The sequence below is a fragment of the Anolis carolinensis genome, chromosome 3, assembly GCF_035594765.1.
Source record: "Anolis carolinensis isolate JA03-04 chromosome 3, rAnoCar3.1.pri, whole genome shotgun sequence".
In the NCBI taxonomy this organism is placed as follows: Eukaryota; Metazoa; Chordata; class Lepidosauria; order Squamata; family Dactyloidae; genus Anolis; species Anolis carolinensis.
Window position 1 is genome coordinate 60,816,495 of NC_085843.1, and position 28,000 is coordinate 60,844,494.

Genomic DNA, 28,000 nt, shown 5'->3' on the forward strand with positions numbered 1-28,000 from the left:
AATCACACCTTCTGATTATAAAGCATACATCACCTACCCTATATAATCATGCATAAGTTAGAAATTTTAGTGAAAAATTCAATCCCAAAACCCTGGGTTAACTTATCCAAGGATCAATGTGAGTTAACTCATATCAAAAGAAGGAACCATCCTTTTCTTTGAGTAGATTGGTGAAAGGCAAGAGCTTAGTCCATCCTGGAAGCACCTAAAAGAACTACTGTCTTCCTCAACTCTCTCTGCTATAGCACTTTTTCTAGCCCTTTTGGATACCTGGGCATGGAGATGGCAGTGGGCCAGGGGTGGGTGGCCTCCTGAAATGGCATTAGTACTTTCCCCTCTCCTCAAAATGATGTATCCATGGGTCATATTAAGATCCATAATTCTGACCCTTAGATCTGCTCTTAACATATACATGAGGTTGACTTATACATGAGTATATTTGTTATTACTAAATATGGGCAAAACCTTCAAGGTGTTTTGCAGACATTTTCATAGAACCATAGAATTATACAGTTCAAATAAGCCATAAGGGCCATCCAGTCCAATCACCTGCCATGAAGGAATTCACAATCAAAGTACTCCCGATAAATGGCTATCCAACCTATTGAAAAGCTTCCAAAGAAGGAGACTCCACCACACTCTGAGGCAGCATAGCTCACTATCAAACAGCTCATATACTGTATATACTCGAATATAAGCCAAGTTTTTCAGTCCTTTTTGAGGGTCCCCCTCGTCTTATATTTGAGTGAAGATATAAGCTGTCAGAGTTTTATATTATTTGGGTCATTTCTTAAGTGAAAATGAATAAGTGTTTGCAGGAATCATGTCCCATCTGTGTTTAACCAGCAGCAATTAAGACACCTGCTTTAGATTGAGGGCTATTAATAGAGTCTGAGTAAGTCTTATGTTAGTGTTGAGTGTTATAGTAGTGTTGTTAAAGTGTTGTAGCAGTGTTGTAAAGTGCAGTGTTGTAGTGTGTGCTGTGATGGTGGCAAAGATGGTATTGCTGCTGAAGAGCTACTGAAGGAGAACTGAAGAGAGGTTTGAAGACGGAGAGTCCAGAAACCACAGAGGTTAAAGCTTCAAGATAAGAAAGCTTTGTGTTTGCTGCTGATAAAAGCAAAGGACTGTGTTTTGTATGTTTTGTTTATATAAATCTTTCTTTACCAAAGGACAGTTTTGTTTTGGAGTTTTTCTCCTTGGACGAGGGTGCAACTTCCGCAGAAGGGGTTGAGAGTTTGGAACCCAATTGGCTAGCTGCGACATAAGCCGGGGTGGGCTTTGCTGCCACCGCTACTGTTACCAAGTCTTCAAAGTGCCTGGACTTGCCTTTGGCTCTGCAGCCTCTTCCTCTTGCTGCGAGGGGCCTGCGCTGGCAGCAAGAGGCCTTGTAGTGAGCGGAGGAATTATTATTATTATTATTATTATTATTATTATTATTATTATTAAGGCTGGATGGCCATCTGTCAGGGGTGCTTTAATTGTGCTTTAGCTGCATGGACAGGAGGGGGTTGGACTAGATGGCCTATGCAATCTCTTCCAACATTATTATTATTATTATTATTATTATTATTATTATTATTGAGGCTGGATGGCCATCTGTCGAGAGTGCTTTGATTGTGCTTTCCCTTCACGAAGGCAGAATGAAAGGGGTTGGACTAGATAGTTTTTAGAGGTCCCTTCCAACTCTAGGATTTTATTAAAGGAGTCTTAGTCAACCACAAGGCGAACACAAGCCAACAGTGTGATGTTGCAGCTGAAAATGCCAATGCAGTTCTAGGCTGCATCAATAGGAGGAGCCTGAGAGAAGGCGAGAGGGAACTGATATGACACTTTACGTCGGCTGGTTTTTTAAGTGCTTTTAATGATAATTAATGCAACTGTTTATTTTAACTTATTGTACAATGTTTAGTATTGTCTTTTGTTTAAAATTTGTATGGTTGGGGTTTTTTTTTGTTTATATAGGCATTGAATGTTTGCCTGTTACTATGTTGGAAGCTGCCTTGAGTCCCCATGGGGAAATAGGGTGGGGTACAAATAATTTATTATTATTATTATTATTATTATTATTATTATTATTATTATTATTATTATTATTATTTCATTGTTAATACCATATTGTGTTTGTTGACCCTACTTTTCCACTTATAGAGCTAGTTTACTGTTTCTCTTTGAAATATGGTAAATATTCAAAAACATTTAGCCTACTGATGCCTCAATTAATGTAATCTATTTTTATTTTTGAAATCTACCAGTAGCTGCTGCATTTCACACCCTCAGCTTATACTCAAGTCAATAAGCTTTCCCAGTTTTTTGTGGTAAAATTAAGTACCTCGGCTTAAATTCGAGTCGGCTTATACTTGAGTATATACGGAAGTTGGGAAGTTCTTTCTAATGTTTGGGTGGAATCTCTTTTCCTGTAGTTTGAATTAATTGCTCCATGTCTTTGTGTTTGAGCCATGCTCCCTCCTCTGTATAACACCCTTTCATCTAGATGGCTATCAGGTCAGCTCTTCTATTCTCCTGGTTAAATGCACCCAGTTCCCTAAACTGTTCCTCAAAGAGCTTGCATTCAGACTTTTGACCATATTGATTACTCTCCTCTAGCAATGTTCTAGTTTATCAATATCCTATTATGTATGCCTCTTCTATAGAAGTAAATTAAAATCTAAAATGTATGTATCTAAAAATATTGCATGACAAATATATAACACTGTTGGGTGAATTTTGAAATTGATTGTGGAAGATGAAGCCAATGCCTTCCCAAATGAAGATGACATGTTCCAGGCAATTATAACATGTTGACTATAGAACATGGTAGGAAACATTTTACTTCACTTGTCCCCTGTTGCAGATTATGTAGACAAGCTTACGTTAAAAAAAAAAAAACCCTTATTACATCAGCATCACTATCACATCTCCACCAAAGATGGTCTTAGGCTATATGGAAAGCATCTATTATAATTTCTTTTATTTCTGTGTTTCAAATAAAAGTGTAACTGTTCAAATAGCCAAAGCAGCAGTATCCAAACACAAGAAGATATCAGAGCAAGTCTTCTTCAAATGATATTTCATACAGTTTTCTACCCATCCTTACCAATAGTCATTTGGCATCCCATGACTATTGGAAAAGGTCAGTTCTCACTTGGATATTGGGGAAGAGTGGGGTTTCCACTGAAGGTCCTCTACTTGTGAAAAATAAAACTCTCCCAGTTTATGTATACTTTCCACTTATACATCTTTATTTCATAAGAGCAACTTGGAATGCGCTGAATGTCACCACGAGATACAGAGCCAACCTTAAGAAATGGGGCTACAAAGTGGAGTCCGCAACATGCGACTGTGGAGAAGAGCAAACCACAGACCACCTACTGCAATGCATTCTGAGCCCTGCTGCATGCACAGTGGAGGATCTTCTAACAGCAACACCAGAGGCACTCCAAGTGGCCAGCTACTGGGCAAAAGATATTTAGTATTAATGCCAAGTTTTTTTTCTTTCTTAAAAAAATCTCTATGTTTGCAAATCCATTACAACTTGTACCCTCGGTTTGCTTCTGACATGAGAAATAAATAAATTTCATAAGAGCCAACTATGAATATATTTATAGACATAGTCATAGTTGTTGTAAAATGTATTTTGTGGCACAGTCATAAGATCACATAAGCCATAAAGCAATTAGGCCAAAAGCATATCTGGTTCAGCACATAGTAGCCAGTTGTCTATTGCACTACTATTCATAGTGGAGGTTTCTATTGGTTGCCAATTTGGCAAGCTTACAGGAAAAAGAAACAATGTAGCCAATGGCAACTATTATGTTGCTTCTATGTGGCACATTGTAAAAAAACAAAACAAAACAAATCACATCAGATAGTGTGAGAAGCACTGGCCTTTTGGTCATATAGTGGCTGCTACAAAGAAACATACTGTCTTGTATATTAGAAACGATACATAGCTATATTGAATGGCAGCCATTGATAGCTCTATCCTTAATGTATATAATTCTTCTTTAAAACCAGCCAAACTGGTAGACACCACTACATCTTTTGGCAGCAATTTCTAGTTTATGTGCTGCATGGAAAACTACTTCCTGGTGGCTCAGAATGTAGGGTTATAAGAGAGGAAGAAAAACTACTACCCATTTTCTCTACATCACACACCTTTATTGTTGTCTCCTCAGCTCATTTTTCCACACTAAATGATTCCCCAGAGGTGTAATATTTCTTTCTAGAAGAGTCATTCTTGTCCCTTGATTATTTTGGTTGCTTCTTTCTGAACATTTCCAAGGTTACAATAACATTTTTCTGTTGCAGAGACTAGAACAGTACACAGCAATTCACATGTGGTCATATTGTAGACATGAATAGGGAGACTTTGCCATTTTTATACCTCCTCCCCCTTGTGTTGTATGTGGAATTTGCCCTTTTTTTGCATCAGCCACACACTAACTCAACATTTTCATTAAGCTTTCTATTACAACTTGAAAATCCCTTTCTTGTTCAGGATATTTGTATAATTAGCATTTTTCCGAGCAACAATTATTACTTTACAGTTGCTTACACTGCATATCACATGATGTTTTAATGTTCATTCTCACAGTTCAGAGAGAGAGTTTTTGAGTTCTTTCTGAATGATGGTTTTTGAGTTCATCCCAAACTTGATCTTTCCATTACTCACCCTAAATGCAGATCATTTATAAACAAATAAAAAAGCACAAGTCTTAATTCAGATCCGTAAAGGACACCATGGTTCACCTCTCTCCACTGTGAGAAATTACAGTTCATTTTTATGTTATTCTTCCTGTTCCTTAATCAGCACTGAGTCCATAGGAATACTTTTTATTTTATCCCATAACTATTTATTCATTGTCTTTGGAGAAGGACTCTTTTAATTTTTAGTATTTCCATCCTTCCACAAAATAACTTTTAGAAATAAATTTTAAACTGGACACTCCTCAGTCCTCTGGATTGTTCATGTGATATGTTACAAATAAATGCTGATGTATAATTTTCACATAAGAGTTCTTTTAGAACTTTTGTTTGGGTAGCTATGTCCTTGAGTGGGCAATTCAATTAGCTTTATGTGGCCTAAAATTTCCTCTCAGCATCACACTACCTCCTCATTTCCCCCTCCGGCAATATGTTCTACATTTCACTAATGACTATTTTCCATACACATTTAGCAATGAAGACTGATGAAAAGTTTCACCTTCTCTATAATCTCTTATCTTACTTTGGAATTCTTTAAATCTGCTATCTTTCAGTGATCCACCTGTCTCACTTCTTGGCATGTTCCTGCTGAAACAATTAAATAACACTTTATTGTTAGGGTTGATGCTATTTGCGATATGCTCCTCAAATTCCCTTTTTGCTCTTCATGGTGCTTGCTAGCCATGCTGCTGACCTCTTGGATTCTGTATTTCTGTTTCTGATCCATGCTGGGCATTTTAGCTGAGTCTCTCTTAATTTAGTTTCAAGTAGCCCCCAGGCAACATAGTGAGAGAGATTTCACCTTTTTGACCTTTCCTTTTAACTCCCATTTTACCCATTCCCTCATTTTGGAGAAGTTTCCTTTTTTGAACTTAACAGTATTCAATCAACCTGGCACTTGCCTCCAACTTACATTTGACAGTATTGTGCTTACTGTTTCTATGTAGTTCATCCATATACTCACATCTCCCCATCTACTGCTGGAACAGTAGAAACATTTGTCTCTGGAAAGAGTTAGATAGTTGGGATTTTGTACAGAAGATGGCTTGAAATAAAATGGCTGAGAAAATTGCACTGGGAAAGTTGCTAAAGGTTAGCCAAAAAGAGTGGGCAAGGAAGCCTTATGGATGCTGTTTCACGTGTGGTGCTAATTGCCTGTGGAAAAACTGTATTGTCCTCTCTGTGATTGTAGAATCAGACTCAAGGTTCATGGAATCTGATTGTGATTATAAATTTATTAAATCTCTAACAAGAACAGAAAAGGCTTGGCTCTGAAAAGGGATAGTTACCTTGTTTAAATATTTACTATATTTACTGTTTCAGCTGAGGCAGCCAGGGAAGCAAAATTCAAAGCATCAATTTTGATTTGGGTAGGTGTTTCATTTTTAAAACATCCAGTCCACTCAGAAGATGTAGGTGTTATGCAATAAATACTAAATCCCTCTAAAAGTAGTGGGTTATATGTCATTATTTACCTGGAGATCACAATGATATAACGAGAGAGGTATTCTGTATTTAAAAAGTGTGCCCTTTTTCATGTTAATACTTATTTTGTGGTTGCTTTTTCATGGCATAGCAGCTCGAGGAAGGTATGGGAGCTTAAAATGTTATACTGTGCTGAATATTGCTATGAATAATTTAAAGCAATCATCTTCAGTAGCAGCAAGAGTAACGTAAGACTGTTCTTTTGAAGTCCAGGCTAGCTGATGGCTGGACTCTGTGACCCTGACCTCCCCACTGAGTACTTTTTTTTTTGCTTGTAAATGATTCTCAGCATAAGGGAGAGCTGGGGAATCAAACCACAGAATGGCTTCACCATCCTCAGGGCAGAATTTAACTATGCTAACCATGCAACTGAATATTTCATTTGATTATAAGTAAACTTCTAGGGGGAAAAAAAATAAAAGAATGGAGTTGGAACTCAATGAAAATCCTGAATTGAAGATGTCGGGAGAAGAACAAAAGGTTGGTAACTGTGTTTAATTTGCTACAGGCCATTGCCCTATAACAAATACCTATTATTTGATCTTAGTTCCAGAACATGTAAAAGGGGAAAATCGTACTTAAGGATAAAGTTCTCTTTCTTGATAATGAGGGCAGCCTTCCATCCATAGCTACCATCTTTTCAAGATACTTGTGGTTGTACCTATTTTAGGGGATATAATAAATGGATGCAAGCCAAGTGCCCTTTAACATGAGCAGGGGATTCCACAGATCTCCAGGCTACTGCTGGGTTCAGGAGGCTGGCCAGATGTAAATGAGTGCTGGGCTCCCATGCCTTTCATAGTTACACAGAAGGATATTCAGTGGGCAGCCTTCACTTGGCATCAGTTTAAAATCATGTTTCTAAAATTAACTGCCTCACATCATCTTGTTAGAATTGAAACTCATTGCCTACATGTAGTTGTGAAATACGAGCTTAAGAAATGTATCAACTTTTTTTCTGGTATTATATCACACTTTGATAGAGTGCCAGCTTCAATGACTAAGAATAATTTTAAATTTTTGGAGCGATGCTGGAATCGAGGGTGATATAATCTAACCAGATAGAAAGGTAGTGAATTTTTGGATTCTGTAAGAGAATCTTTTAGTATTATGTTGCTTCTATTCACGCAGTAAGGCCTCTTCCACTCATAATATGGCTGCTACTTCCAATGACATGAAAGAATGAGTTAGGCAACTATTTCAATTAGCAGATGTGGGAACAGGCCTGGTGATAGTCCCCTCATTTTTGGTGTCCTAGGCCAGTGCTTCTTAAATTTTTGGTCCTGTCCTACAATAGCTCAATGTTGACGTTCAGAATGTTTTTCTAAACATCATTTGGTGTCTGTTTTAGACATTTACAATAGACTCTGCAGAAGATGCTTGAGATGTACTTTATAAAAAGGAAACTGGCCTGTTTAGCAAGCCTTGCTCATGCTGATTTGTTGTCAGTGAATGTTAGATTTTATACCTATTTTATATAGGTATATAGGTGACCTATATACTTGAGGTCACATAAAGTTTGGGCCAAAAGGAGTCTTAAGTGGAAAAGTTTAAGAAATCCTGTCCTAGGTTAGTCTGCTGCCCTCAGGTGGTGGAGGGAGGTCCTGTCTTATCACGTGGCTTGGAAGATCATGTAAATATTCTGTAACATCATGCCTGTGAGGTCCTCTCATTTTTTTTTCTTTTCAGGAAGCAAAGTATACTACTCTAATTGTGTTTTCAAAATGACAAGCTAGAAACCAAGAGTGTCAAATGCCAAATTGAAGACCAAATAAGCCTTTTGGTTGCCTTCAAAGAATTGTTGAATCCATGGAGAGGGAATTTGTGAGTACATACAGGTTGGTGCTCTTTAGCTTCTATCCAGTTTGGGTCCCCAGATGTTGGTGAATGACAACTCCCATCACTTTTGATTATCTGCCATGCAGACTGGGTAATAGGAATTGCAACCCAACATCATTTGTGGCTCTGAAGTTGTGGAAAGGTTAAAGGACATTCCAAAGTTAGACATCATATCCACAAGCCCTTTATCTAAATTAAAACCCCATTATCCTGACTAAATGGAACAAACTGCAACCTTCCAGATGTTACTGTATCACAACTCCCATCAGCTCTAGTTAAGATGTCTAATGATGAGGAATACAGGAGTTGGAGTCCAACATCTGGAGGGCAGCATAAAATGACATGGCAGGCTGGATTCGGCCCATGGGTCTTGAGTTTGACACATGTGCACACTTACAACTGCTAGAACAGGGATTCTACATTTGTGATATGTGTAACATAAAGAATAAACTGCACAGTTTTTTATGTAGGCTTCTCAGACATTTCAGCATGTTCCTGATTATTCAGACAGAGTTTGTGCCACCTAACGGAAGTAGTACTGGATGGGTACACTTTGAGGGAAACTGTCAAAATTCCCTGTCTTTCAAGATTTTCTACTACTGGAAGCAATGGTGAATTCATTTTATTAAACATTAACAAAATTTATAGCATACAAAAATGTCCCTCTCTTTATTTTTCTTTCTTTCTTTCTTCCCTTTATTTGTCCAGGGATCAGTGGTAGCTATGTGACACGACATACTTTTAGTCAAATTTTTATACCACAATGTCAAAACCAGGTAAAATAGCTGGTCCCCATTTCTATTTTGCTCTTCAGTCTTCAGTGTATTAGTCTTTATCCTGGAGCAAGCATGACCATTTCAGATTCAGGGATGCAAATAATGGTTATATAGGTCAATAAGTTCCATACAAAAGTGGTTCTCAACTTTTACTTTTCAAAATGTTCTGATACTAATCATCTGTAGATGCTCAAGTCTCAGAAAATGGTGTCCCTAATGCAAAATGGCAAATCAAGGTTTGCTTTATTGGATTTCTTTTTTAATATTTTCAAGCCATGGATAGTTTGAATGTGATTTCCTGCTTCTTGGCGGGGAGTTGGACTGGATGGCCCACGAGGTCTCTTCCAACTCTATTATTCTATGATTATATGATAGTTGAATGGGTGGATACAGAATCCATAGATATGGAGGGCCAACTGCATGTGTATTATGCATATGGAAAAACCATAGTCAGAATCATCCAGGCTAGGATTTCTATAAACGACTGTGAAAGTTGGACAGGAAGAAAATCAACTCATTTGAAATGAACTGCTGGAGGAGCATTCTAAGGATACCCTGGATTGCTAGCAGGACAAATGAATGGGTCTTAGAGAAAATGAAGTCTGAATTCTCATTGGAGTGAAGATTGAAAAGCTTAGGCTGTTATAGTTTGGACATAATATGATTTAATGTGACTTATTGGAAAAGCCCATAGTGCTTGAAAAAGTAGAAGACAGTAAGAAAAGAGTTTGACTGTGTGGAAACTCATGGCCTTGAGTTTGCAAGACCTAAGTAGGGCAGTTGATGACAGGAGTTATGAAGGGTCTGTCATATATGGTGGTAAATCATAATTAAAACCAAACAGCAAATAACAACACATGTGTATTATGAGCAGCCAAAATATTGTTTCTGAGAGCTAACTTTAAAAAAATTGCTTACCCGTCCCTTCGGTTCAAACATCTGCTTAGAAAGCATCATAGTCACCTATGAAGCTAAATGCTTTTGTTATGTTTTCTGTCTATATCTGGGTCCATCTTACATCCCAGCATTAAGCAGAAGCAAATACATATCACAAATTGACAGTGTGAAAACACACTTTTACAGAAAAAAATATGAATGCTTCTTAGTATCATTGTTGATCTCTTGAACTAAATATACCATACACTGCATAGAGGTGCCACTCCAGAATTTGGCAGAGGGTCATATCTGGATTGCAAGGATTGAATCTGGGATTTTTTGCATGGAAAACATGTGCTCTACCATTCAGCTATCACGTGTCTGTTTGTATTTAGAGATGTTATTTATATCTACTACAAAAAAAAAAAACCCCAAAGGTCATTTTTATAACCAAGACTAGTATGTAGAAGGGGGTTTTCCTGCTGATATATTAAGAACACAGTTCGATCCTAGAATTGTTTGGCCCAGTTTATTAAGTTTCAGCATGATACTTATAAGAACAGTTTGATAACTGTGTCTCTTCTAGGTGTTAAAACAAGGCACTCACTAAGCTTCCCGTGTTGTGATTCTCTCTGAGCTTAATAAATTGCTTATGAATAGGATTAATAGGATTTGCTCTTCACATAAGAATGTATCATCCCTGATTGTTCAGTTGTAAAATATTCAACATTCAAATCACATACTTGTGAAAAACCTTATGCATTTTTAACCCCAACTTGGCATAATATACATACATATTTATATAATAAAGGACAACATGACAGGTGTTTCTGTATGTCAACATCAAGTCTTCGTGCAGCTGTCTTTCTGAAAGAATAAATATGTACAAAATTCCTTTCTGAGATGTTCTTTCTCTTTCAGTTATACATCCACATTCTTTCTTCCTGACGGTTTCTGTGTTAAGCAAAGATGAAATCACCATATAGTGTAGTGGTTATCAATCTGTGGGTCCCCAGATGTTTTGGCCTTCAGCTCCCAGAATTCCTAACATCTGGTAAACTGGCTGGGATTTCTGGGAGTTGTAGGCCAAAACATCTGGGGACCCACAGATTGAGAACCACCTCGTATATAGTTTTGGATCTTTCTAGCTGAGCTGCTGAGACATCTTTTGGTGCCCATTTCTCTATAGCTACAAAAGTCTTGACCAAGTAAGCAGTCATCCAAAATATCTTCTTTTAAGTCAAACAGCTGTTCTGGCCTTCTAAGCCAACAGAACAGAATGCATCTACCTGGATGAGACTGCTAGCAAGCCATCTCTTTGTGAATACCATCTTCACAATATATCTTCAAGCCCAACAGTTGAAAAGGGCCTACATATTGAATACTTCAACCACAAACAGTTGGATAAATAAGGAGATATATTAGAACAGAATGAGAATCTGAATAAGACCTTGGAGGACACATTTCGCACTGGCAATCTTTCCTACCAGCATCTTTTATCCTGTTCATCCTCTACAACAGTGGTTCTCAACCTGGAGTCCCCAGATGTTTTTGGTCTACAACTCCCAGAAATCCCACCCAGTTTACCAGCTGTTAGGATTTTTGGATGTTGAAGATCAAAAACATCTGGGGACTGCAGGTTGAGAACCACTTCATTACAACTTTTTTGGGGAAAGAAAGCTTAATGTAGATTGCGTGTTGTGACTTTAAAAACACCATTTAGACCTAAAATACAACAGATCATAATGGACTGAATGGGCAAGTCTTATACTTTTCTACATTAAATCAGTACTCTGGGGAGCGTTGTACAAAACTCCATGAAAGCGTGGCTTGGGATTTCATTAATTTTTTTGGGTCGGGGCAGGACTGCCAGTGATAAATACATCTGTACAATTAATCCCTGCTATGCAGCCGTATACTTTTTTGCTCCATCCTGTTGCCACCAGATAAAAACATACTCTCCTGTTTTGGATATATTTTCCATATAAAAGACATTGTACATTAGCATCCCTAATAAAACTGCCACAGAGGGCTGACTAGAAAAAAACAACAACTAGTTCTCAAGGATGTAGGGCACAGATGGTCCCAGAAGCTAGATACTTCTAAAAAGCAAGCTCATACAGGGTCTGAAAGATGTCCGGTTTGTAAATTGCCACTCATCTGCTTGCCTCAGGCAAGCAGCAATTAGCCCCAGGTGAGTACCTGAGTGGAAAAATGTATCGTACTTCAGAAGGTGTGCTGTACTGAGTTGGTGAAGGACTGCCATCAGCTACATGCGCTGTGCAGAAAAGTAGGTTGGGGTGAGGAGTGACACTAGGACAAGCATGCTTAAATCATCTTGTCAGACCCTCTTTTCTGTCTGTTTTCTTTTGCTGCTCTTGATGTGTATGTATTACAAATGAGCAACAAAAAATAAATGAAGACTAAACCACTACAGACAACAGAGAGGAGCCAAAGGCAAGGTTCTTCTGAATGCACTTATTCTAAAATTCAGTGCAGAACTTCAGGCAAATAGAATCTTGATTAAAACAAACTAGGTTACTCACCTAGAGCATTAAAGGTCCTATGCCAGGGCTGTAATCTTGAGAACGTCTTTGAAATAGCTGGAAGATTTACTGTGGTGTCTATTCGACTGCAGATAATCATTAGAACTCACTAGCTTTCCCCTATAAAGCCAAGGAAGAATTTACTATCAATTCTGAATCTAAAAAATATTATTACCTAGCTATTCTCCCGAGACTCTTAGATCAGGGCTATCACCCAGTAGCCTCAATATGATATATTTCTGGGAGGTATTCTTTAGATAGCATCTGCATTCATGACATGCTGAAAGTTATTCATATTTGTATACTTCTGTGCATTTCTGTTTAAAATAAATAAAAATGGGCTGCCACTCATTTTTGAGCATGCTTGTTCAAATGCAAGCTCTTTTGTAGCTAGTTATGTTTATTTCCTAGTAAATATTTAATAAATATCACTAGTGTGCTTTCTTTTGCAAACAGAACCCTCAAAACAGGATCCCGCTGTTGTAGGACCTCTTGGTTCTGGTTCCAAGATCGCCATAATCTATTAATGTGCAGAAAATGTGTATATGTCCCCTCCTTCTCCTCCTCCAGATAGGAACAGAACTGTGATTTCATTTTATATGTAGGAAAGGGAACAAGATTCTAGTTTTCCCTAGCTGTGAAATACAAGATAACTCTTATTAGATTTGAACACCAATTGTATATTCTTAGAACATGTATGGTTTCATTTCCAATGGTATCATGACATGGTATCAGGTCTGGTGTCTACTTCACAGTTGTTTTAGATTAGGGAGAAGACTTTTCCCATAAAGCCATTTGTTTACATTTCTAGTTTTATTGTTGACTTTTGTATTAAATATCTTATTCAAGCTACCCAGAGAATGCTTTCATCAGGCAGAATATAAATGATACAGTAATGCAGCAAGATAGAGAACCTTTCCTCACTCAGGACCTGATCCAGAAGAGCATATGTATGTGTCATCTTCTTTTGTTAAGATGATCTAATCGAATAAATAATAATAATTCTTACAGGGTGAAGAAGTGTCAGACAAGTAGAAGAGGAATGATAGATTCTATCTGAAATATGATGCATGAAATATAAGTAATGGGAAGATTAAAAGCAAGCATCTGGAATATGCAAGGAATTAATTATATGCTTAAAAAGGGACCAGAATATCTAATATAGTTCTTTTATAAGGAAAAACTCCCTTGAAGCAGAGCATATAACAGACTGAAATGTGGTTTTCCTCCTTCTATATTTCTACCAGCTACAATTTTAATCACCAAGAAACGCAATTCCATCTAGGTGAAATGAAAATTGGATAAGGCAAAAAGGTGTACCATGCTGCCAGGAGTGACAGATTCACAAGCTTTGAATGTAATTAATGTATTCCTTTATTGAGCTATCCTCAGCCCTGTGCCGTGTCACATATATCAGTAAAAAGAAAGCAGTCCATGGGTAACTCAATGAACAATTTTTTGTGGCATTAGCTTTTGGAGGCAGGACCCATTTCACTACTTGCATGGAGTAGTTACCCAAGACTTATGCAAGTGTGTGTGTAAAGTAGTTTAAGTTAAACGGTCAAGCAAGATCTATCTATCTATCTATGTATTCACCAAGTAAAACTGAAGCCAATCAAAGAAAGGGGAAAAATCAATTTGTGGAATTTGCTTTAAAAAAATTCTGAAAATGGCTACTGACTAATTCCTTTTAAAAGTGTGTTCAATATTTACCCACCTTACAATGACTATTAAGTACCAGTGTCTGAACGTTTGAAATGGCTGCCTACTGGATATTGCTAAAAGCAGGAGCTGAAAATCTACATCTCCAGGGGGTCCAACGCTCTTAGCAGTGTCCCTGTTGTTCATTTACAAATTGCTGCTGCTGATTTATAAATTTGTCTCCTCTGTTTACACCAGATAGCTGATAATGATGCTGTGAACTGCTGGAACTGTCTCAGAATGACAAAGAGCAAAGCACAAAATGTGAAACTTCAGCTTTGCACACTGCAACCCCAAAGAACAGGATGATGGCAGGAATTGCTTTTCTCTGTGCTTCAGCAGTGGGTGGGCTCCCCATCAAGGAATGATAGGAAACCTTGAATTAAGGAGCAGAGATAAAATGAAAGCTGCTGTGGGTGGGAGGAGACAAGATAAGGCAAGGATAAAAGTTCCCTGAATTAAAAAGAATTTACTCCTGGAATGAGTAACCTATGTTCACCACCATCACTCAGAAGAACTCTGGTGTTCAGAAAACAATTCAAAACCTGGTTACGTAAGCAGGTGTTCTAGTACTAGTGTAGCAGCTAAGTGATAACCACAGGAATAGTGCAATGGCTAAAATGTCTAATATGTTTTATGTCCATGTTTGATTTTTTTTATAGTTTTAATGGTTCTAAATTCATAGTTAAATGTTACTGATTTAGATACATTATGTATTGCTTTTATAGTATGTGTGGAATTGAATTTTTGCCAATTATTATGTTGTACACCACTTTGAATCCCCCCCCCCAGGGGTGAGAAAAATGGTATAGAAATGCAATAAATAAATAAATGCTACACTATAGGCAAAGGATAGATGGAAAGTAAACAGGGATGTTGTACTACATCTCTCAGTAGCCTGTGTTTACACCAAATTTTCATACTTTTGCATATGTCTAGAATATATATTTCTGTATGTAAAAATCAAAACATGTGTGGATGTATGTGTTTATCTGTTTCTACATGAAGCGGTCCTTTATGATGTCACTTGATTGGCAGCTGCTAGGTGAAGGATTGGCTGTTGCTAGATAAAATGGCCCTCTATGATACCACTGAGAAAGAAAGCTGATTGTTATGAGAGGAAGGGAGGGAGGAAGTAAAGAGCCACAAAGAGAGCCTGCCCACTGTTGCTATATGTTAACATTGTGAGGTAGGCCCTCTCAGAACTGGAGAAGGAAGAAAGTAGACGGGCATCAGTCCTAACTACATCCAAGCAATACCAGGTATATATGCTAGTAACCCAAATAAAGACAAGATGTCAACTGATGACTCCACAAACTCCATATATAGGCATATGTAGGTGTGTCCAGGAATGTACATGTTAAAATAAACCTAATACACTAATACCTACCAGTATGTGCATGAGTTTATTCTCTTGAAATAACGAATGCAGACAGGTCCTCAAGATTATATCAAATAGGAGACACGTACTAGAAAAAAAGAATATTTTTTTATTTGTGTTATTTGCACAACTAAAACTTGTGCGCCAGCTGTATGTGTGCTGTAAGGAAAAAATACTTGATGCATTAATAAGTAACTAGTGTTGTCTATCTTATGTGGGCAATTTTGCTGATACTATTTAACTATGCTGATAAAATCCCATATGTCAAAGCCTGTCATTTATTCAAAGGTCGCTAGGTTGAGGACACTCACTACATCTTTATGACTAGGCTATAGGGATGTATTGGGATACATCCCACTATTGCTGCAAGCATCAGAGGTATCTTTGGCATAATACTTGCCTCCACATAGTTTTCATACCACAGTAGAGAATCATGCTGTCTTCGGTTCCATTTCTGTGGTTCTAGACCCCTTGGGTCAAAGGATGTGATTTACTGCTCATGGAAACCTCCAATAACCATGACTTTTCACTACAAAGAAATAGGCCTTGTTTCATTGTGTAATTTTGGTCTCAAGAGAAAGTGAATTTTGGGTTGCTTCCAGTTTTCAATAAAATGCAATGAATAAATAAACAGATGTTTTCATCAGGGGAAGTCCAGAGTGAGGTTGTGATCCTATTTCCAAAAAATGCAGTGTGTTTCTTCACTGAGGGTAGAAAATACATATTTTATTGGTTACAATAATTTATGAAAGGGTAGAGGAAAGAAAATTTTTTTACATCACTTCAACTGAAATCAGATGGAGCTGATGTACATCTGCTCTCTGGCACCAACTGGGCTCCTTATAATCCAGAGCCAACAGATCTCCTAAACCAGCAGTTTCTCAACCTAGGGGTCAGGACCCCTGGGGGGGCTCATGAGGGGGGTGTCAGAGGGGTCACCAAAGACCATAAGAAAACACATATTTCTGATGGTCTCAGCCCAATTCTATCGTTGGTGGGGTTCAAGGGGCTCTTTGATTGTTGGTGAACTTTAAATCCCAGCAACTACAACTCCTAAATGTCAAGTTCTATTTTCTCCAAACTCCACCAATGTTCAAAACTACAACTCCAAAACTCGAGATTAATGTCCACCAAACCCTTCCAGTATTTTCTGTTGTTCGTGGGAGTTCTGTGTGCCAAGTTTGGTTTAATTCTATCATTTGTGGAGTTCAGAATGCTCTTGGATTGCAGGTTAACTATAAATCCCAGCAACTACAACTCCCAAATGACAAAAACAATCGCCCAACCCCACCAGTATTCAAATTTGGGCATATCAGGTCTTCTTCTTCATTCGCGTAGTTGTTTCCGACTCTTCGTGACCTCATGGACCAGTTCACACCAGATCTTCCTGTCGGCCGTTGCCGCCCCCAGTTCTCTTAAGGACAAGCCAGTCACTTCAAGGATCCCATTCATACATCTCACCCTCGGTTGACCTCTCTTCCCTTTTCCTTCCATTTTCCCCAGCATCATGATCTTTTCCAAGCTTTCATGTCTTCTCATTATGTGGCCAAAATACTTCATCTTTGCCTCTAATATCCTTCCCTCCAGTGAGCAGCCGGGCATTATTTCCTGGAGGATGGATTGGTTAGATCTTCTTGCGGTCCAAGGCACTTTCAGGATTTTCCTCCAGCACCAAAGTTCAAAAGCATCTATTTTCCTTCGCTCAGCCTTCCTTATGGTCCAGCTCTCGCAACCATGGGTTACTATGGGGAATACCATTGCTTTAACTATGCAGGCCTTCGTTGCCAGTGTGATGCCTCTGCTTTTCACAATTTTATCGAGGTTGGTCATTGCTCTCCTCCCAAGAAGTAGATGTCTTCTGATTTCCTGGCTGCAGTCTGCATCTGCAGTGATCTTTGCACCTAGAAATATAAAGTCTGTCACTGCCTCCACGTTTTCTCCCTCTATTTTCCAATTATCAATCGGTCTGGTTGCCATAATCTTGGTTTTTTTATGTTTAACTGCAGCCCGGCTTTTGCGCTTTCTTCTTTCACCTTGGTGATAAGGCTCCTCAGCTCCTCCTCACTTTCAGCCATCAGAGTGGTATCATCTGCATACCTAAGGTTGTTAATGTTTCTTCCAGCAATTTTAACTCCAGCCTTGGATTCCTCAAGCCTCGCACGTCGCATGATGTGTTCTGCATAAAAGTTGAATAGGTAGGGTGAAAGTATACAGCCCTACCATACTACTTTCCCAATCCTGAACCAGTCTATTGTTCCGTGGTCTGTTCTTACTGTGGCTACTTGGTCTTTATACAGATTTCTCAGGAGACAGACAAGGTGACTTGGTATCCCCATACCACCAAGAACATGCCATAGTTTATTATGATCCACATAGTCGAAGGCTTTAGAATAGTCAATAAAGCAGAAATAGATGTTTTTCTGTAACTCCCTACCTTCCTCCATTATCCAGCAGATATTGGCAATTTCGTCTCTGGTTCCTCTGCCTTTTCTGAACCCAGCTTGGACATCTGGCAACTCTTGTTCCATGTATTGCTGGAGTTTGCCTTGCAGGATCTTGAGCATTAGATTACTGGCATGGGAAATAAGTGTCACTGTACGGAAGTTTGAGCATTCTTTAGCGTTTCCCTTTTTGGGTGCGGGGATATAAACTGATTTTTTCCAATCTGATGGCCAATCTTGTGTTTTCCATATTTGCTGTATCACCTTGACAGCATCATCTTCCAAGATTTTAAACAACTCAGCGGGGATCCCATCGTCTCCTGCTGCCTTGTTATTAGCAATGCTTCTTAAGGCCCATTCAACCTCACTCCTCAGGATGTCTGGTTCTAATTCACTCACCACACCGTCAAAGCTATCCTCTATATTATTATCCTTCCTATATAGATCTTTTGTATATTCTCACCACCTTTTCTTGATCTCTTCACCTTCTGTTAGGTCCTTGCCATCTTTGTTTTTGATCATGCCCCTTTTTGCCTAAAATTTACCTCCGATATTTCTGATTTTCTGGAAGAGGTATCTTGTCCTTCCTATTCTAGTTCTTCTTCCACTTCCATGCATTGCTTGTTTAAAAATAGTTCCTTGTCTCTTCTGGCTAACCTCTGGAATTGTGCATTTAATTGGGCATATCTCCCCCATCACTGTTTCCTTTCACCTTCCTTCCAAATTTGGTCCAGTGAATGAAAATACTACATCCTGCATATCTGATATTTACAATAAGATTCATAACAGTTGCAAAATTAGAGTTATGAAGTAGCTACAAAAATAATTTTATGGTTGGGGTCACCACAAAATGAGGATCTGTATTAAGGGGTCAAAGCATTAGGAAGGTTGAGAACCACTGTCCTAAACAATCAGCTAGCCAGCTGGCAGTCTTTATTTCTATCTCTAAGACTGATACAAAGAAAATACAGATGGAGTTACACTCTTCACTTTCTATAAGTTATGGAATCTCATATTTATTTATTTATTTATTTCAAATATTTCTATCCCGCCCTTCTCACCCGGAGGGACTCAGGGCGGCGTACAATTGGCAACAATTTGATGCCGATACATCATTAAAAACAACAACATATAAAATATATATTACAACCAATTAAATACAGTATAAAATATAAAACATAAAACATATGCTTAATATCCGTTCGTCCAATATCCTCCAACTTTATCCATATAACAATCTGGGTCGTCTTTATCATTTATTCGTTAAAAGCCTGGGCACAAAGCCATGTTTTTAAGGCTTTTCTAAAACTCAAAAGGGTTGGGGCTTGTCGTATATCTCTGGGGAGGGTGTTCCACAGCCGGGAAGCCACCACCGAGAAGGCCCTGTCCCTCGTTCCCACCAGCCGCGCTTGTGAGGCAGGCAGGACTGAGAGCAGGGCCTCTCCAGATGACCTCAGGGATCTTCCTGGCTCATAGGAGGAGATGCGTTTGGACAAGTAGATTGGGCTTTATAGGTCAAAACCAGCACTTTGAATTGGGCTCGGTAGCATATCGGCAGCCAGTGGAGCTGGCTTAACAAGGGGGTGGTACGCTCCCTGTAAGCCGCCCCAGTTATTAGTCCGGCTGCCGCCCGTTGTACTAGTTGGAGCTTCCGGGCCGTCTTCAGAGGCAACCCCACGTAGAGAGCGTTGCAGTAGTCCAAATGGGATGTAACCAGAGCGTGGACCACCATGGCCAAGTCAGACCTCCCAAGGAATGGGCACAGCTGGTGCACAAGTCTTAGTTGTGCGAAGGCCCCCCTGCCACCGCTGAGACCTGGGGTTCCAGGCTCAGCGATGAGTCCAGGAGAACCCCCAGACTGCGAACCTGCGTCTTCAGGGGGAGTGCGACCCCATCCAGCACAGGCTGTAACCCTATTCCCTGTTCAGCCTTGCGACTGACCAGGAGGACCTCTGTCTTGTCTGGATTAAGTTTCAATTTGTTCACCCTCATCCAGTCCGATACAGCGGCCAGACACCGGTTCAGGACCTGAACAGCCTCCTTAGTGACAGGTGGAAAGGAGTGACAGAGCTGGACATCATCTGCGTACAGATGACACCACACCCCGAAACTCCGGATGATCTCTCCCAGCGGCTTCATGTAAACGTTAAACAACATGGGGTACAGTACTGAACCCTGCGGGACCCCACAAGTCAATGGTTGTGGGGCCGAGCAGGTGCACCCAAGGACACCATCTGGGACCGACCCTCCAGGAAGGACCGGAGCCACTGCAAAACAGTACTTCCGAGCCCCATCCCGGCAAGGTGCCCCAGAAGGATACCGTGATCGACGGTATCGAAGGCCGCTGAGAGGTCCAGCAGAACCAGCAGGGACACACTCCCCCTGTCCAGCTCGCGGCGTAGATCATCAACTAAGGCGACCAAGGCTGTCTCGGTACCATGCCCCGGCCTGAAGCCAGACTGTGCCGGATCCAGATAATCGGTATCTACCAAGAATGCCTGGAGTTGTGCGGCCACCACATGTTCCACAACCTTGCCCAAAAAGGGGAGATTGGAAATAGGCCGAATGTTCTCCAATTGAGTGGGGTCCAGTGATGGCTTCTTCAACAGCGGTTTGATCACAGCCAATTTAAGGCTCGCTAGAAATATGCCTTCCCAAAGGGAGGCATTCACCACCACCTTCACCCACTCGGCCAACCTCCCTCATAGGCTCCAACTAAGCTGCTGTATAATGCAGTTTGAAATTCATATAATGCAGTTTAACTGCATTAGTCTACGCAGACCATATAATACAGTTCCAAACAGTTGGAAGGGAAACTTCAGTCCTTTCTTATGATCAGTTGGACAGGGAGAAAGGAAGACCCCTGTCTCCAGGAGAAAATGTTCTTGCAAGTAGAGAGGCTGCCACAGTTATGTATTTGCTGTAAAGTTTTTTAGATCTTTTTCTACTTTGCAGCACTTCTCTCAGGTGCCCTAAGAGGGATTATGGGAAACCTAGGCAGAGACAAAGAGGCTTGCTAAACTAACAATATAATTCTCTAAACATATTATATATAAAGAGAAAGAAAGTATGTGCCATGCATCATAATTTTGTTATTGTTGGTAAGTGCCATCAATTTGACTTTGACTTGTGCTAACTCTATGAATGAGGAATTTCCAAGTTACCCTATCATTGACAGGTTTTGCAGACTCAGGACCATGGCACCCTTGATTAAGTCTATCAATGTGTAATGCAGTCTTCCTCTTTACTTGCTGTCTTCTACGTTACCAAGCATCATTGTCTTCTCATTACATGTCTCAGTACAGCAGTCTCAGTTGTTATCTTGGCGTCTAAGGAAAGTTCACCCTTCTAGGATCGATTTATTTGTCTTTTTAGCAATCTATGATATCTGGAGAACTTTTCACCTGCATATTTCAAATGAGTGCTTTTTATTTTACCAGCTTCCTTCACTTTCAAGATTTCATCGAAATTGGAATGTTGATGGCATGAACAACCCTAATTTTAGTATTCAATTATATATATTTGTATTTCAAGATGATGTCTAGTTTCTGCACATTGCTTTTCTATGTCCTAGTTTTCTGTTTTCTTCTGATTTTTTAATCATAACAGTTGCTGATAAATAGTCCTATATCTGCAATCTTAACAAATCTTTCAAAAACACAATTCCACTATTGATTACTTAGCACATGCTAACATCTATTTTAAATGAGAATTTTCACCTAGATTCTGTTTAAGCATGACATGAACATTTTACTCCAAAGGAACCCTATTGTAGTGGTTGATGCTTGAAGAACCACTTTTTCTCTATACTTCATATTTAACTTAAACATCCTGTCATTTAAATTCTACTGTAATCGATTTCATATATTCATATGTTTAAAGTTTATATGTAGTGAAATGATCCTGTAAAACATATCAAAGTATTTACTTCGGAATAAATTATATGTGGCAGTATTGTAACATACGTTGGTTAACAGTGCAACTGTGTCAATGTATAGGCAAATCCCACTAAACTCTGTGGGATTTATTTCTAGGTATACAGTTGTAAGACTGTGCACTAAATGTGTGTGTTTGCTTTGCTTTCTTTTCCCAAAGTAAGAAACTGTATCTGTCAAAATACTGTCTGAACAATTTTTGACACAACGTAGTTTATTGCTCTTAAAAAGTCAGCGATTGGAAGAGGATGAAAAAATCCCAACTTTCTTAATTTTGTTTCTCCATATATTTTGGCCTCAAATGTGTGGTTTTTCATTGCTTGGGCTCCTGATTCCAGTATATTCCATTTCCTTTTTTTGCTGTATCAAACTCTTTACCCACCTTAGCAAAAACTACAACAGATTACTATTCTGTGTTTTCTCTATGAGTTATATCATCATACTTTTGCTTAATGCACACACATGAGACATAAAGGAAATCTGAATTTTTCACACCTATGAATACTGATGAAGTCAAAATATAGGTTTGGTTAAGCCAAGGAAACAGCCAAAGTGACAGGGTCAAATTCCTTTTCGATATAGTAACAACAAAGATGAAACTTCATGGCATTTTACCATTAGAGTAACAACAAAATGAGTGTCTTCTGACATTTTAATGACTACCAGTATTTGGAGACTAGAGCTTATATTTTCATGAGACAAATGGTAGGCATGAACTTGGATATATCAATTTGTCTTGTAAAGGGAAGAAGCAAGCAGTGGTAAGGAAATAGAAAATAATGGAATCTGAAGAAGGGGGAGATTTAAAATGTTATCCAATATGTACCTACACATTGACTTCAGGGGGGAATATTCCCAAATGAGTGTATATTAGATTGCAGCCTTAATGCTAGGGATAGTTTCTGTTGGTATTTTATTAAATATATAAACCTACCTGCCAGGCACCCACATTGATATAAAGTAAAATCACCAAGACATCTACTCTTTGTTCATATACAGCATTTCAGATTCTCCTGAATTGTCTCAAACTTCAGTTTCTCCAGCTGTGATCCATTAGTTCCATCAAGACCATGTGGTTGTGAAACTGGTAGATGTACATTTTGTACTGTATTGGGTATTCAGGAAATATTAATCCTAAAAAAGTAACATTTTCCATGTAACCTTTGTGGTGGCCTGTGCCTTTAGGTCTGTCACATGTTTGTCAGGAAGAGGAGAGGGACTTTCCATTTCTATTTTGGTCCGCTAGTCTACTCACCATCTTATTCTTACAGTACTTTCAAAAGTCATTGGATGTATTGGAAAGCACCTGTTGTGATGGACCAGCCTATCAGAATAGCATGGGAAAGTCCCCTGCATCTTCTTGCAGACTCCTAAAACTCATCAGTGCTGGAAACTTTATTAAAACAAAATACATGATTTAAAAAAGTTGCCAGGCTGATGTCATTTTTTTATTAATAATCTGCCATTAATATTTTCTTTACCACTATTTTTGAAATTTTAAAGCTATAAAAATGGTTTACACTTGCCTCAAGCAGACAATATTCATACTTATCTCAAGCAAACAGAAGTTCTTTCTCCCACCCTGGACATCCCACAGATATATAAACCCTACTTGCCTAGTTTCCAACAGACCTCACAACCTATGAGGATGCCTGCCATAAATGTGGGCAAAACATCAGGAGATAATGTTTCTGGAACATAGCTATACAACCCGGAAAACTCACAGCAACCTACCCTGTTTCCCAAAAAATAAGACACCCCCTGAAAATAAGACCTAGTAGAGATTTTCCTGAATTGCTAAATATAAGGCCTCCCCTGAAAGTAAAACCTAGCAAAGTTTGTGTTTGGAAGCATGTCTGCCAAACAGAACACCAGAGCATGCACAATTGGTAAAAGTACATACCATAGATTGTTGTACATTGAAATAATGGTGGTAACAAGAAATTCTTGATAGGATTCAGAGTTTGCCTGGTTATGCTGGTTTGTGATGACAACTACTGTATAGTATAAAATAAATGTTCATTTTTTTGTTCAATAATAAATGTGAATTCTTCTTCATGGAAAAATAAGACATCCCCTGAAAATAAGACCTAGTGCATCTTTGGGAACAAAAATTAATATAAGACACTGTCTTATTTTCGGGGAGACACGGTAGTGGTTGATAAAGCTATGTTTTAGGAATAAAAGACAAATGTTACCTGAAATACAAAAAATGGCATACAGATAAATGTAGTATAAGTAGCACTCCTATTTGTAATTTGTTGCTTTCAGGTTCTGACAGTAATGTATAGAGTTTACATCAGTGGTTGAGAGACTTCAGGCTTATGGGATCTACCTTTAAAAATGCTCTTATTAAAATCCATCAGATCCAAATCCACCAGCTACCTTACTTATAAGCCGTGCATTCAACCATACAAAAATCCAATTTATGCATGGTTATTCCAAACTTTCCTCATTATAGCAATTTCATTTAGAAACCAAGTTAAACCATTCATATGGAAGCAGGCCTTCCCTGAAGGAGATAATTAGCATGACAGACACTACACCTTCATATGCAATGTGCTATTTCGTAATGGACTTGACTACGACCAAAGGTATGGTTTTTAGATCGCGTTTTGACTTGAGAATATTTAAACGGTTTTTCTGTCAGTTTGTTTATGTCATGGTTTTATAATTTCATATTGCTATCATTTTCTCTATTTCATATTGCTATCATTTCATAGCAATTTCATATTGCTATCATTTTCTCTATTACAGATATTGTCTTGAATTATTTTTATGTTGTATAATGTTTGTTCACATGTTGTGCACCGCTTTGAGTCCCGATTTGAGAGAAAAGCAGGATAAAAATAAATAGAATTAATAATGTAACTATTTATTTGTAACACTCTTATGTTTAATTTTAGTGTCCATGTTTTTGGCTTTAACTTGTGCATTTTTATTTTCTGCTTTGAGTTTATTTTGCCGTAAACCTTTGCCTTAAACCTTTTTTACGTTTTTCATGCCATCTTAGTTTAACTTACAAGTTTTCTAATGTGAAAAATGTGTGTGATGTGTTATTTTATGTTTATTTAAATTCAATTTTGGTATCTGATTAGTTTTACAAGTTCATATTGAGATTGTTTTATCCACTGTTTTTGTTCCGATTTGCTGTTTGTCTGTCTTAGAATGGAATGATTGGCATTTTGCTATTTTGTTGGAAACTGCTCTGAGTCCCCTTGGGGAGAAAATATTATTGTTACAATCTATCTACAGACCTACTAAGAAAATCCAACAAATACTACATTCAGCAAAGGACCCGAAGGATTTGCTCACCTCTGCAGGAGTCTACCATATATCATGCAGCTGTGGACAAGTCTACATAGGGACCACCAAACAGAGCAGCATTGCACAAACACGAACCAAGGAACATGAAAGGCACTGCAAACTAACCCAACCAGAGAAGTCAGCCTTAGCAGAGCACCTGATGAACCAACCTGGACATAGCATAATATTTGAGAACACAGAAATACCATTCTAACAACCACCATGTCAGACAACACAGAGAAGCCATTGAAATCCACAAGCATGTGGACAACTTCAACAGAAAGGTGTAAACTGTGAGAATGAATAATAATAATACTTTATTAATATTCCTCCCTATTTTCCCTAGGGGACTCAAGGCGGATCACAGTACACATACACGGCAAACATTCAATGCCATTTGGACAGACAGGTCAGAATAGAACAGACAGAAAGTAGGTATGTTGTCTTGAAGTCCAGTTTTTGGTGCCTTGGAGGTTGAGCTTGGATTCAGTCACGGGGGGTGCTGTTGCTCCACTGTCTATGACAAAGAGCCATCAGGACTCTCTCCTTCCTTTTGGTCACTGCATTTCTGGTCTTGTTCTTTATGGTGTCGTAAAATACCTCCCCTGCAATTTGCAGTACCTCATTTCTCTGCTTACAACTCTAAGCTGTTTTTGAACTGCTTAGGTAAAATCTGGTTACCAGTATTTAAAAACTCTGAAATGAGGATAGTAAATAAAAAATAAGTCAGAAAACAAGAGGAATTCCAGACAGGAATTAATCAGGGCCAGCTAACACCTCCCAACAAAGGATTCCCCCAGGCAGGAAGTAATCAGACTTTGAAACTGCAAGGCCATTCAATGCTAATCAAGGCGGCCAATTGCAACATTCACACTTGCCTCAAGCAGACAAGAGTTTTTTCTTCCAACCTAGATTTTCCAGATATATAAACCCCACTTGCTTAGTTTCCAACAGATCTCACAACCTCTGAGGATGCCTGCCATAGATGTGGGCAAAACGTCAGGAGAGAATGCTTCTGGAACATGGCCATACAGCGCAGAAAACTCACAACAACCCAAAAGAGAAGATTATTTGAATTTTCTCTTTTACTCTGAGATATGCTTGTAAGTATATTAAATAATAATTATTGATATATCAAATTATTAATTAATTATTAATATATTAATGATTAATATATTAAATAATAATACCCAAAGTATTATTGAGGGGGGAAAGCAAGATATTAGTAATAAGTACTAATAATATTAGTAATATAATATTGATAATATTATAATGTATTACGATATAATACTGATAATAAGACAATTTAATAATATTAATGATATACTATATATTAAATGTACTATTACTAATATTATAATGTAATGATATAGTACAATATAGTAATTTAATGCTAGTATTGTACTATGCCAATAATATAATGTATTGCATGTGAATGTAATTTGTAAGCCGCTCTGAGTCCCCTTTGGGGTGAGAAGGGCGGCATATAAATGTAGTAAATAATAAATAAATAAATAAATAAATAATAAGGACCCAAGTCCCAGAACTCCCAGGATCCCATACCGTAGTAAGGCGCCATGGGAGTTAAAGTGGTGATAAAAAGTGCATTAATTCTTCAGTATAGTCCAGGCATGGGCAAACTTGGGCCCTCCAGGTGTTTTGGACTCCAATTCCCTTAATTCATAACAGCCAGTAGTTAGGAATTATGGGAGTTGGAGTCCAAAACACCTGGAGGGATCATGTTTGCCCATGCCTGGTGTAGTCATTCTCCTGTACGGAAACCAAATATCCTCACTACTGGAGCGGCAATGGAAGAGAAAGGGAGCAGGGAGAGTAGGAGCTTGAGCACGCGCCAGTGCGCGTGCTCGCTCCCTCGCGCATGCGCCGTGGCCAAGAGGCGCTGGGACTGCCGAGTTGCAGCAAGAGTTAGGAATAGCGGCTGGTTTCGCTCTCGGCCAGGTCCAGGAAGGCAGGCCCCAGCCGCTTCCCTCTGCCTCCCCGGCCGAATCCCCTTCCCGGGTGGGCGGAACCCAGTGCGGCCCTATCGCGAGGGGCGGAAGAAAGGCCAAGGGCGCCTGGGAGGTGCAATTACCCCCACCCTCCGTTTCAGAGTATATTATAGGGGAGGCAGGCAGGGAGTGAGGCAGCTGAGTTCGGCTCCAGCTGCTCTTGCTCGATGGCTGCGTTGATGGGGTCCCTGGTGCCCGAGCTGCAGCGCCTGCTGGAGAAAGACCCCTACCTGGCTCCCTTTGAGCAAGACTTCCAGCGCAGGTAACCGACACGTGCTCGCCCCTCCACACGCTTCGCACCTGACCCGTGTAGCTTTGCACCCCCTCCTCCTTCGTAGTGGCAGTCCCCTCTTTTCCTCTCTCCCTTCTTTCCCGGGACTGCATCTACACTGTGGAAGTAAATGCACTTTGACATCGCTTTTACCCTGCTGTTATGGAACCCTTGGAGTTGTAATTTGGAGAGACACTAGCCCAGGCATGGGCCAACGTCGGCCCTCCGGGTGTTTTGGACTTCAACTCCCACAATTCCTGTTAGGAATTGTGGGAGTTGAAGTCCAAAACACCCGGAGGGCCGACGTTGGCCCATGCCTGATCTGGCTCCCTTCCCTTCCCCTGTGTGTTTCCTCGGAGTACGCTTCTGATTGGTGGATGGAGGCGGAACTCTTCCGCGCAGGCTCTGTAGGGTGCGGTGAAGCCAAACGGCTGCCCTCACCGAGCTTTGCCCTCGCTGAAAGGCACTGTGGGGTTTTCCAGCCCTAAGTGGCCGCCTTATGGCTTTGCTGTTCCTTGAGAGAGGTACCCTGAGAGATTTCACTTCGAATTTTGTCAATATTGATGTCCCCGCTCAAGGACCCCCATCTACAGTGCCTCGGTGTGAAGTTTGAATCTGCATTATATGGCATATTGTGAGTTTTCCTGGCTGTATTGCCATGTTCCAGAAACATTCTTTCCTGACATTTTGCCTGCATCTATGGCAGGCATTTATTTATTTATTATTG

General features: G+C 39.3%; 1 protein-coding gene and 1 long non-coding RNA gene across 6 annotated transcripts in view; one reads left to right on the forward strand and one right to left on the reverse strand.

The window, feature by feature from the left end:
- Positions 1 to 2,956: 2,956 nt before the first annotated feature.
- LOC103278379 (uncharacterized) lies at positions 2,957 to 27,634 on the reverse strand. 2 transcript variants are annotated; one of them, XR_010004156.1, is made up of 4 exons: positions 27,233 to 27,634; positions 15,321 to 15,399; positions 12,230 to 12,349; positions 2,957 to 10,550 (listed from the first exon to the last, which is right to left on the reverse strand). It is a non-coding gene; the product is annotated as an uncharacterized LOC103278379 (long non-coding RNA). The 2 variants fall into 2 exon arrangements; XR_010004155.1 differs by lacking the exons at positions 2,957 to 10,550; positions 12,230 to 12,349; positions 15,321 to 15,399 and adding an exon at positions 25,288 to 25,689.
- gbe1 (1,4-alpha-glucan branching enzyme 1) overlaps positions 26,884 to 28,000 on the forward strand; it is a 267,486-nt gene continuing 266,369 nt past the window's right edge. For 2 of the 4 annotated variants that reach the window (XM_062974981.1, XM_062974983.1), the window contains exon 1: positions 26,886 to 27,264. In XM_062974981.1, coding sequence (XP_062831051.1) covers positions 27,170 to 27,264 — 95 coding nt within the window. In that variant the 5' untranslated portion in view covers positions 26,886 to 27,169. Of the gene's footprint in view, positions 27,265 to 28,000 lie in introns of all 4 variants that reach the window. The other 2 variants (XM_062974985.1, XR_010004154.1) reach the window with 2 other exon arrangements.